This window comes from Mya arenaria, chromosome 16 (assembly GCF_026914265.1).
Source record: "Mya arenaria isolate MELC-2E11 chromosome 16, ASM2691426v1".
In the NCBI taxonomy this organism is placed as follows: domain Eukaryota; kingdom Metazoa; phylum Mollusca; class Bivalvia; order Myida; family Myidae; genus Mya; species Mya arenaria.
In genome coordinates, this window is record NC_069137.1 from 37,555,721 (window position 1) to 37,568,323 (window position 12,603).

General features: G+C 32.1%; 1 protein-coding gene across 8 annotated transcripts in view; it reads left to right on the forward strand.

The window, feature by feature from the left end:
* The window catches only part of LOC128222014 (coronin-2B-like), a 42,510-nt gene extending 31,035 nt beyond the window's left edge, over positions 1 to 11,475 (forward strand). For 5 of the 8 annotated variants that reach the window (XM_052930749.1, XM_052930748.1, XM_052930753.1 and 2 more), the window contains 2 exons: positions 1,210 to 1,230; positions 4,099 to 11,475. In XM_052930749.1, the coding sequence (XP_052786709.1) occupies positions 1,210 to 1,230; positions 4,099 to 4,245 (168 nt within the window). In that variant the 3' untranslated portion in view covers positions 4,246 to 11,475. The remainder of the gene's footprint in view (positions 1 to 1,209; positions 1,231 to 4,098) is intronic. The other 3 variants (XM_052930751.1, XM_052930754.1, XM_052930755.1) reach the window with 1 other exon arrangement.
* Positions 11,476 to 12,603: the final 1,128 nt, after the last annotated feature.

Below are 12,603 nucleotides of genomic sequence, written 5' to 3' on the forward strand. Positions count from 1 at the left end.
TTAATGGTAAAATAATTTTAAAGCTGGCCGAGTGATAACTCAACAATGCCTGCACCCATGGCCCTCAAACTTGACATGGAGGTTGGGCCTGACCAGGAGATGACCCCTATTGTTTTTGGGGGTCATCAGACCAAAGGTCAAGGTCACAGTGACCTTGAATGGTAAAAGGTTGTCCGAGTGATAACGTGACAATGCCTACACCCATGGCCCTCAAACTTGACTTGGAGGTTGGGCCTGACCAGTAGATGACCCCTATTGTTTTTGGGGGTCATTGGGCCAAAGGTCAAGGTCACAGTGACCTTGAATGGTAAAAGGTTGTCCGATTGATAACTCAACAATGCCTGCACCCATGGCCCTCAAACTTGACATGGATGTTGGGCCTGACCAGTAGATGACCCCTATTGATTTTAGGGGTCAAAGGTCAAGGTCACAGTGACCTTGAAAGCAAACTCGACAATTCTTGGACCTATGGTCATCAAACTTGACATGAAGGTTGGGCCTGCCCAGTAGATGACCCCAATCGACTTTGGGGGTCATCAGGCCAAGGTCAATGTCACAGTAACCTTTAACGCAAAAGAGTTAACAAATCTTCCCCCACTGATATCTCAACAATGCCTGAACCTATGATCATTAAACTTGATATGGATGTTAAGCCTGACCAGTAGATAACCCTTATTGATTTAGGATTCATAGAGCCAAAGGTCAAGGTCACAGTGATCTTGAATGGTAAAAGGTTGTCCGAGTGATAACTCAACAATGCCTGAACACATGGCCTTCAAACTTAACTTGGAGTTGCATCTGACTTGTAGATGACCCCTTATGATTTAAGTGGCCATCAGGTCAAAGGTCAAGGTCACAGTGACCTTGAACGAAAAAAACTTGTCTTGTGATAACTTGACAATGCCTGCACCCATGGCCCTCAAACTTGATATTTAGGTTTCTGGTGACCAGCTGATGACTCTGGATTTTGAGTTCATAGAGTCAAAGGTCATGACGGTCATAATACACTTTATCCTCACACTTTAATGGTCATAATCTTAAAACAGCAACAAATCAGCTGTCATTTCGGTCCATGCATATTTCATTCAATTGTCCATATAATCCTGACAACATGGCGCTCAGGGGGGGCATAATGTTTGACAAACATCTCTTGTTTACAAATGTTCGCAATCTTTATGCTGTATACAATTTACTATATTTTTTCAACAGTTATTTGATAGAAATGAGAAAGTAAGTGTTTGCACACTCTGTGTTTGGAATGAGTAATGTGGATTTTGTTGCTAGATAAACTCCCTTGGTGTTTTCATACCCCACAGAGTTCCGGGCCGCAATATCACAAAATGTTTTTTTGTTTGTTTTTTCAAAATATTTTTTTTCAGCGATTATTGTGATTAAAACCTTCGGTCAAGATTCCAATGAGAAAAAAATGCAGCATAAGATGTAGCATAAGATGTAATTGAGTACATTTCATTGGTCTTTTTAACAATTTTTCATGTACATTATTTTCACTGGTATGATATTTATTTACAATATTGACAAAGCTTTTAATCAACACCTATGAGGAAAATGATTTTAAAAAGAGTAAAAATAAAGATTTTGAATCATAGTATGCTTTTATGTGGTAAAATGAGTTGGGATTTAGATTTGACTTGAATGTTTTTGTGATGTTGGCGCCTGAGTTTGCAAATGTTTGAATCACTCAACACGTTTTTAAATGAAAATTGAATATGGCATGTACTGTACTGGACAAAGGTAAACTAATAGGTTATAGGTTATCCGGTAAGTGCAGAGTTTTTTTCCTGGTCTGGGGGCATGTGATTTTGGTTTGTGGTCACCAAGCTGGACAAGTTGATTTCCTCCAGATACTCCAGTTTCACTCAAACAGAAGATCACACTCTCCTGTAAACTCGTACCAAAGAGGTTTATTGTTATAATCTTCTTTCACAATTGTTGTAAAAATAATAATTTTAAACTAATCTAAACATGACTGGCCTAATAAACTTGGCATGTTCTATTTTGGACATGACATAAACTATTTTAGAAACATTTACATAATTCTACTTTTCTGGACAAAATTGCACATAACTTCCCCAACACACATGGCAAGTGTTTTTTAAATGATCAAAGCATGCATAATCCTGGGCAATGTTATACAATTTATTTTTTATATGATCTAAGTATTCATTATCCTGGACAAAATTAAACAATTGAATTTCCCTAATAATCATCATTCATTATCCTGGACAATGTCACACAATTTTATTTGTCATATGGTCAAAGCATGTATTATCCTGGACAATGTCACACAATTTAATTTAAATTAGTCATATGGTCAAAGCATGTATTATCCTGGACAATGTCACACAATTTAATTTGTCATATGGTGAAAGCATGTATTATCCTGGACAATGTTACACAATTTAATTTGTCATATGGTCAAAGCATGTATTATCCTGGACAATGTCACACAATTTAATTTGTCATATGGTCAAAGCATATATTATCCTGGACAATGTCACACAATTTAATGTTTCATATGATCATAGCATGCATTATCCTGGACAATGTCACGCAATTAAACTTCTCAAATAATCACAGCATGCATTATCCTGGACAATGTCACGCAATTTTAAGTGACACTCATAAGTGACACTCATATTCAAAATCAATACATACGCTTGTATTGCAACATAAATTTTGAGTGATAAATCTTTACTACTTATTAAATATGCACTTATTAAAATATTAATAACTGATAGCAAGATTGTAGCCGTGAATTTAACAGCTGAAAACCCAAAAATATTAAATGATTGGTGAGTGCTAAAATTTTACTGTGTTTTACAATCGTCTCTTAAGGTAGAAATACTGTGTTTTCTGCACCTTTCATTCAAACTAAGCTCGGTATATTTCATAAGAGCCATTGTTTTCGACATTTTTTCATCTTTTTTTAGCAAATTAAAACAATTGTATAAATTGTGGTAAATCTTATTTGGGAGTAAAAGTGCATCTTTAACTTTCCAAATAATCACAGCATGCATTATCCTGGACAATGTTACACAATTATTAAAATACGTAAATGATCAAAGCATTTACTTTCCTAGACAATGTCACACATTTTTAGTTTATAAATAAACAAAGTATGCACCAGTATGTGACTTATTTTAGAGCTATTTCTTATATTTTGTTAATTATAGAAACATATTTAGAAAACAATCACAGACTGTGTTGTAGACCAAATCTACCGTTACTTATTTTATCCATAATTAGTTAATTAGAGACAAAAGTTATATATGTTTATGTACTTGTATATTGATAATCCCATTTATTGCCATTTACTAGACTAGATTTGCTAGATAGTGTTCTGTAGTACAGTAATTTGAAATATTTAAGACCTGGCATGGCTGAGTAGAAAAGAATAAACCATATTATGTCTTTAAAAGTGAAGAAAAAAATGTAATACTTGTATGTGAACATTTATCACTTTTGTAGGTAGTCAAAGAACAATGAAATAAATATATTATAAAATGTCTATTAAGGAATGAACACAAGAATGATTAAGTAATCAGAGCTTCTTCAATTTTCTTCTATGATTTAATAATTAAGCTTTTATGTGATCATTTACTGTATAAGATTCCTTCTCTCTGCGCCTTTTCAACCTCTTTAGCAGCAGCCAAATACGGCTACTTCCTAATTGATAAGAAATTGTTGTGTTTTTCCAATTTATAGACACTGTCTTATTTTCCAAAATTTATTACGAAAAAAAATGTTTTTTTTGGGAAGGGGAGTTTAACCATGAGATCGTTCTATGTACTAATGCTTGAATACTTGAGTTTGTTTTCTAATTGTTTGTCAATCTTATATAAAGTTTAATATAAAGTTATATATAAAGATTCAATGAACATAAAATTGTTAAATTTTCCCATTTTGAAGTGTTTGCATTCAAATTTACAACAAAAATGAATATGCCAGACATCTTCCTAATCTTTACTGAAAAGACCCTGTCTCTTCGTTAAACCATTCTATGATAGAGCAAACATTTAATAGATCTGATTGTACGCCTATCTCAGTACTTAAAAGTTTTACTTGTTCCCATTTCAGTTGAGGAAGGCGTATTTTCAACAAGTGAAAGAGATCAAGGCTTTAAAGGAACAACTAGCTTTGAAAGACAAGAGAATCCGGCAGCTTGAGGACGAGGTCACCAAGTTACGCAGCGGGAGTCACCAAAATGGGGAAAGCGAATGCTAGGAGTAGAAATTTATTTTGTTTTAGGTAATTTTAGATGATTTTTGCCTTTTCTGTAAAATATTACAATTCAGCTTGCTGGATAGTGATAGCTTGATAAGGTTAAAACTAACATGACAAAGAAACATGGAATGTGCTATTCCTGACGATGTTAAGCAATTTTAATATGCAAAATAAACATGGAATGTACAAATCTTGACAATATTAAAAAAAACTTCCAGTATTAAAACATGACATTTATGATTCTGAAAAATGTTACACATTTGCGAAAAGTTGAATGCTAGAAATTTTAATTCCAATTTATTTTCAGCAATTTTGGACGATTTTTGCCTGGTCTGTTTTAGCAAGCATGTTTATGTCTAGGTATATGTTCTATGTATGGTCAAAACCTTAATGTTGTAGTTGTCATGTTTAAACCTCTGTCATTACTCAAAAAATTGTTTGAGATATTCGGATTAATAAAACATGGCGCACATTTTGCCAGAGACAAAACACGCATGAACAGCTAGGTCTGTGGCTTTGGCTTTAATAAGTTCTAAGAAAAGCCCCATTTTGAACAACTTCTTGTGAAGTTTTTAATGGAATTGTTGTTGTTTGTATATTGTTAGTTATATAAAACTGCAAAAATGAAAATAATTGACGAGTACCTTGTTCTAAGTTACGTGTACATTGTTCTAAGTTACATGTACCTTGATCTAAGTTATGTGTACCTTGATCTAAGTTATGTGTAAGTTATGTGTACCTTGATCTAAGTTATGTGTACCTTGTTCTAAGTTACATGTACTTTGATCTAAGTTATGTGTACCTTGTCCTAAGCGATGTGTACTTTGTTCTAAGTTATGTGTACCTTGTTCTTAGTGATGTGTACCTTGTTCTAAGTTATGTGTACCTTGTTTTAAGTTACATGTACCTTTATCTAAGTTAAGTGTACCTTGATCTAAGTTATGTGTTTCCTGTCCTAAGCGATGTGGACTTTGTTCTAAGTTATGTGTACCTTGTTCTTAGTGATGTGTCCCTTGTTCTAAGTTATGTGTACCTCGTTCTAATGTTATCCATATTTATTCAGCTATATTACAAGACCATTATGTTTTTTCGGTCAGTGCCCTCCAATTTTACCACGCTGTTTGTTATACATTTTTTATGTTTATTGAAATGATGAGTTAAAGATGTTTTTATTTTGTTCGTAAGATTAACATACATTCCATTAATTTAAGATAAGCAATTGTATTAATACCGTGTTTTCATGGACATTCCTCTGAGAGATTTTTATAACTAGCAAATATATCTATTGTATTAAGTATAGAAAATTCTAGCAAAGGCATTCCAAAATTGGTCTAGAAGAAGTATACATTCTAACAAAGGCATTCCATGATTAATGTAGTACGAATATACCTTCAAACAAAGGCATTCCATGATTAATGTAGTACGAATATACCTTCAAACAAAGGCATTCCATGATTAATTTAGTACGAGTATACATTCAAACAAAGGCATTCCATGATTAATTTAGTACGAGTATACATTCAAACAAAGGCATTCCATGATTAATTTAGTACGAGTATACATTCAAACAAAGGCATTCCATGATTAATTTAGTACGAGTATACATTCAAACAAAGGCATTCCATGATTAATTTAGTACGAGTATACATTCAAACAAAGGCATTCCATGATTGATTAAGTATGAGTATACAATCTAACAAAGGCATTCCATGATTGATTAAGTACGAGTATACAATCTAACAAAGGCATTCTACAATTGTTCTTGTAGGATTATACATTCTAACAGAGGCAGTCCATAATTAATTTATTTGGAGTATACATTCTAACAAAGACATTCCATGATTGATTTAGTAGGAACATACATTCTAACAAAGGCATTCCATAATTGATTTAATAGAAGTATCCTTTCTTACAAAGGCATTCCATAATTGATCTTGTAGAAGAATATTTCTAACAAAAGCATTTCATAATAGATCTATTAGATTAATTTGACCATGTACACATTCTGTTTAAACATAATTCATGAGTATATGATTTTTTTTTCATATTGTATGATATACCTTAAATTATAGTTTCACTTTCGACTGGATTTTACAATGTACAATCACCAGTATCATCTTATGAAAGTAAAACGAACAACAAATAAGATTAGTGTGAATAGTAGTGAGTATGCTGTTATCTCTTTGTGCAATTTAATGGGTGTAATTTGAATAATTATGCCATTTTAAGGTAATGGCTTGTGTTTGGGATTACCGAACTGATGCTAATATTTTATCGCTGTTGATATTAAGCTTGACCCACTGCTTACAAGTGCTGGTTATGGGTGTTTGCCTTACAGAATTTAGTTTGAAAGTCATTGACTGTTGCTTAATGTGACTCTGAAAACCCTCATTTGATGTACACTAAGCAAAATCTACAAAGGCGAATAATTGTTTTCACAATCAGATTTCATTAAAACGTTCACATGCACTAGTACCTTAAGGTACACTTTTGACCTCTAATGACTTTTTACAATCAGATTTCATTAAAACGTTCACATGGATTGGTACCTTAAGGAACACTTTTGACCTCTAATGACTTTTCACAATCAGATTTCATCAAAACAATCACATCTATCTTTAGGTCCTCTCCTCCTTAAACTTGTTATGCATATTAGGCAAACTCCACACAGCGGTTACTTCCCTTTGCTGTACGAATATCACTGCTATCACGCATATCAGGATATTTTTAACCGAATCACATGACCTCATTCAAAATCTTAAAATTTATTTTTTGAATTTCAAATACGAAACATACTTAGTCTTAAGATGTTAACAAAACAATCCAACAATGAATTTAAATGAAATTATTTCTTTAAAAATGTTTTAAGCTGAAATCGAGCTATTTTTCCTTGTTTGCGGGTAGCTTTTGTGCTTGTCAAGGGAGATAACTGTGTAGAATATTGGTAAGGAGGCTTATAACAAAATTCAGTTGTTTTATATTAATATTGAGAATTGAATAAGTAACCAATTTTTGTTGAGTGCAAATGTGGAAAAATAGTTCATATCGTTATTTTGGGGGGAGCTTGTTTTCATCAGTATTTGCAATATTTGATTCGTAAAAAGGGCAGTTGTATGGTCACGTTTTAGCGTTTAAAAATGATAGTTAGTTAATTAAAAGCTCATTAGATTTAAAATGTCATTTGAGTTTTTGTTGTCTTTAAAATGTCTTATAGTTAGTTAATTAAAAGCTCATTAGAGTTAAAATGTCATTAGAGCTTATGTTGTCTCTTATAGTTAGTTAATTAAAAGCTCATTAGAGTTAAAATGTCATTAGAGCTTATGTTGTCTTTAAATGTCTTGCCGAATGGAAATATATCAAATAATAAGTGCAATTCATTGTAATGTAGACTTATTTTTGTTGGTTTTTTTTCATTACGTCTTTGAATGAGATGTACCTGATGCCATTAAGTCTTAATCCATTAAAAAAATATTATTTACAATCATTCTAAGATCATTAGTAATTAATTAAGTGCTTCTTTATAAAGTATCGATGCATGTTCCTCACGTTTGTTTCTTTGTCTTAGGCATGTGAAGAAAAAAAAAGTTTTTTTCGGTTTCCGGACCAACCCTATTCCTTTGCACTTAACCCAAATACTTTATTTCAGTCAGACAATATAGTTTTATCTTTTATCTTTGTACTAAAACAAATGGGGAAATGAAATTTGAAACAAACAAAATTGCAACGGTTTTTAGTGTGATACAGTCTTGACAAAACAAATTAAATGAAACAAACATAAATTATTTTAACCTTGGTTAAGTAGCATCAGCTGCAGTTGTGTTGTTTGGAAATACCTAAATATTGTTATGTGTCTGCATGTTATTGTAAGGTTTGTATTTATTACTGATTAAGATAAGTGTATTTATTATATGCAATATTTCATGCCAGTGTAGACACGGAGAAAGTCAGTGCCTATGTTCATGTTTCTGTTGTTGTTGTTGTTGTTGTTGTCTTCCAAGAGTATTCTCAATTTTATAATTGTTGTGTATTTCTAAAATTCAGGCCTCTTTATTTCCTTATACTGATTAAAAATACCTTTCTTATTTTAGATAGTATGAATTGTTTTAGCTAGAGTTTTGAATCGGGGTCAAAGGTCATGGTCACAGGTACTTTTTAAAGAAATGTCTGAGGAAAAATTTCATAATATGACAATATGACCTTGGAGCATGTAATCTAAACACTGATAGATGGTCCTTATCAATTTTTAAAGCAACAGTTAATAAGACAATGTTTTACTTCACAAGATTTTGCATGTAATTTGTATCGTCAATCGTTGACCCTTTTGGTTTGGGAGGTCGAGGTCACAGTCACAGTTATTGCACATTTTTTATTAATTTGGTTGAATGATTTTGTTGTCATATAAATATTAAATATCATAGAGGTGGTTACATATAATTTTAAAGTTATTATCAATTAAGGTTTTAAGCGATTTATTATACCGTAAAAATATTGTTTATACTGATTACGTCTGCGAAACGCTTAGAGTATACTAAAGCGCTAAGAGTCTACTTTAACTATATTTTACAAACGCCTATTCTGCTCAGGCGCTTGAGAAAGTAACAAATTAATGTTTAGACTGTAATAAGCACATGATTCATTACAGAATACCTAATGATGACTAGAATATTGAATTTTATAAAGGCAAAGTCAGATGAGGTACATTTTTATAATAGAAGAAATTGGCATCGGAACGTACACTTTTTACAGTGTTTCAATGTTACTGTATAGCTAGTGTTTCAGGGTTGCTTCAGTGTTTCTTTTTGGTTTCATGATATCTTTTTGAGCTTTAAATAGTAGCTTTGATCACTTACGCCTATACCATTATTGCATTATTTGTATTGTTATAAAGTAATCACACCAAATATGCTTATATTAATTTTCGTTTTTAATTTAAAATTGTTTACATTAAGCAATTTGATGCAGGAAAGGTCCGTCCCTTATGTGAAGATCTGAAATGTAAATCGAACCTTCAATCATTTAGTTAGTAAAATGTGTACTTATACCAAGTGACACCAGTAAATTGGGGTGCAATGTAAAATTAATAGCTTAATTGGTATTCATTTGGCATTGCCTGTGTTATCATGCTAAGGGGCCTGTTTCAATAAAGATATCTTAGTCGTTAAGTGGAATGATTATCTTTGTGTCATATTTTCATTATTTGGCAAAACTTTAATATGAAATAAATTCTCGCTAAGTGGAATTAATTTCCTTTGTGTCATATTTTCATTATTGGGCACCGATTTTGATATTAAATAAACTCTAGCCTGTATTAAAGATAAAAACAAAACAGAAAGAAACGAAAAAAAAGACTTTATGCCATCTATGATGCTAATACAGATTTTAAATTTTCAAAGTTACGATTAAAATATTTTATTGAAACTGGTCCCAGGTGTTCTATCAAAGGTGATTATACAGCACACTTATGCTCTATATGCAATGAAATTTGCAATCACTGTGCTAGTTTTGTTTTCCCTCTTACTGTGTATACTGCATTACTACTTAGTTGATAATTACATGTATGTTGTCCTGTGTTAAACATTAAATAATATTTGTTTTATATCAGGGTTTAGATAATTAGATGGTAATTTGTTGTTATATCATTGTGTGATCTATGTTATACTTGAACATTTTTTCTCTTTAATTCACCTTCTCTAAACTGTGATCTTATTTGGTTGTATTGATTTTATTTAGATTTCGTTTTATCATGAATACATAATATTAAATATTATGTTACCATACTTTTTATCTTTATTTCTACTGCATTATTTTCTCATATTTTTTGTTTCAAAGAAATCCATACGTTGCTTTTATTCACATATTATGTTTACATACATTCAGTTTAAATACCTATTTGTAACAAAGGCATTCACGCTACTTCATAAAGTGAACGTGCTTGAGAAACTTGTAAACCTCACAGTTCGAGAAAGTAAATGAATGATATCTCAAACAGTAAATAATGGATATCTAAACGGCGTTACATCTGCAGCAAACTTCTTTTTAAATCAGCTTTTCAATTTAAAAAAAAATATATGGCATTTCTTAGCATTGGTGTCGTCGGCCGCGTCATAGTTAAAAACATTCAACCTTAACTCAAAAAAAACGTTCATGGTGTACTCATGCAACTTGGTAAATTTGTTTCACTCGTATATCAAGGCCCATAAATCTGACTTCAATAATTATCAAGTTATGCCCCTCGTGAAACTGAAAAAAATCCAGACGACCATAGATGTTCGCTCCGCGGCGTTCTTGTATTAAAGACCAGCAAATAAGGGAATTGACGTAAAATGAGATTGTCGGCGTATTTCTGCGGATCTTATGGCACCAGGAACCGAAAGATGTATATCTAAAAATGGTTGCTTTTGTTTAATGTTCATAATGACACTCCAGTTCGGTTCAAATTTGATTCGGTTCAAGTCAGGAGAGCCATCAAAAGTGCTTCTAAAAAGCCAGTGCTTCTTAAGCAGTGTGCTTCACTCCTTTGGCCCGCATTGGGAGCCTGGCCCGCATTGGGAGCCTAAAGTGCCCCCCCCCCAAAGTCTATATCAGCATATGTATGTAGTTTTGATTAGTTTCAATTGATTGTAATCAGGATTGATTAGATCCTTTTTTATAGATTTATACGCTTATAGCATTTTAGAGTTTCACAAGGTGTATATTTATGTAACATTATCGTTTTTGAAGCAACTGAACATTTATTAATTGCAACACTGTTGTAATTGGATTTGACCGTTTTAAGTAAGACCTGTTGGGACTTGCCTGAATAGTTTAGCAATGCCCTCTTTTTAACCATTATAAATTTTAATTAAACAGTTAAGCAATTTGCTGATAAGAATACTTTTTTTCAAAAGGTATTTTTATATTTGAATTACTTGATTTGTTACAAATGTTTGGTTTATAAACATGAATATACAATAGCTTCAGCAAAAAATCTTACGAATGGCTATTTTTTACAAAACAAGATACCTGTTGTTTCAGCATTAATCATGCTTGTCATGGCGTTCTTTGAAAGGTCACATTTGCAATACTTTTATAGCTGACAAAACCAGTGCTCTTCTATGACTAACGTTATTTATATTCATGTTATCTGTGTTCTAATTTCTGATCTTCAAACATTGTAAAAAAAATGTATTGTTGTAATTTTAAGATGTTTATTATTCTTAACCTGAACTGAATGTCACAAATAAATGTAGAATCGTTTCAAAATGCGTTTGTGTTAAGATTCAAAATGCAATATTACCCATTTTTTATGTGAATAAAAAGATCGTTGGCCCTAAAGATTTTCTGGCGGATAATTGGATCTTAAAGCTGCACTCTCACAGATTGAACATTTTGACAACTTTTTCATTTTTAGCTCGACTATTCAAAGAATAAGGAGAGCTATACTACTCACCCAAGCGTCGGCGTCGGCGTCACACCTTGGTTAAGGTTTTGCGTGTAAGCACACATAGGTTTATATCTCAGCAACTACTTGAGGTATTGCATTGAGACTTTATACAATGGTACTCAACCATTCAACCTACCTAATTAACTAAGTTAGATAACTCTAGTTAGTTTGCATTTAATGCAAATAATAGGCCTTTATTAATAGACTTAGAAATTCTGGTTAAGGTTTTGTGTGCAAGCACACATAGGTTAATATCTCAGCAACTACTTGAGGTATTGCATTGAGACTTTATACAATGGTACTCAACCATCCAACCTACTTAATTAACCAAGTAAGATAATTCTAGTTTGCATTTAATGCAAATTATTGCCCTTTATTATGTTACTTAGAAATCCTGGTTAAGGTTTTGCGTGCAAGCACACATTGGTTAATATCTCAGCAACTACTCGAGGTATTGCAGTGAGACTTTATACAATGGTACTCAACCATCCAACCTACTTAATTAATCAAGTAAGATAACTCTAGTTTGCATTTAATGCAAATAATTGCCCTTTATTATTTGACTTAGAAATTCTGGTTAAGGTTTTGCGTGTAAGCACACATAGGTTAATATCTCAGCAACTACTTGAGGTATTGCATTGAGACTTGATACAATGGTACTTAACCATCCAACCTACTTAATTAACCAAGATAGATAACTCTAGTTTGCATTTAATGCAAAACAATTGTCCTTTATTATTCCACTTAGATATTCTGGTAAAGGTTTTGCATGTAACCACATTTAAGTCAATATCTCAGCAAATATATCATGTATTGCATTGAAACTTTAGATATGTATTCCCAACTATCTAATCTACTAAATAAATGAAGTAAGATAACATTTTTTTGAATATAATGCAAATTATGGGCCTTTAATATTTGACTTAGAAATTCTG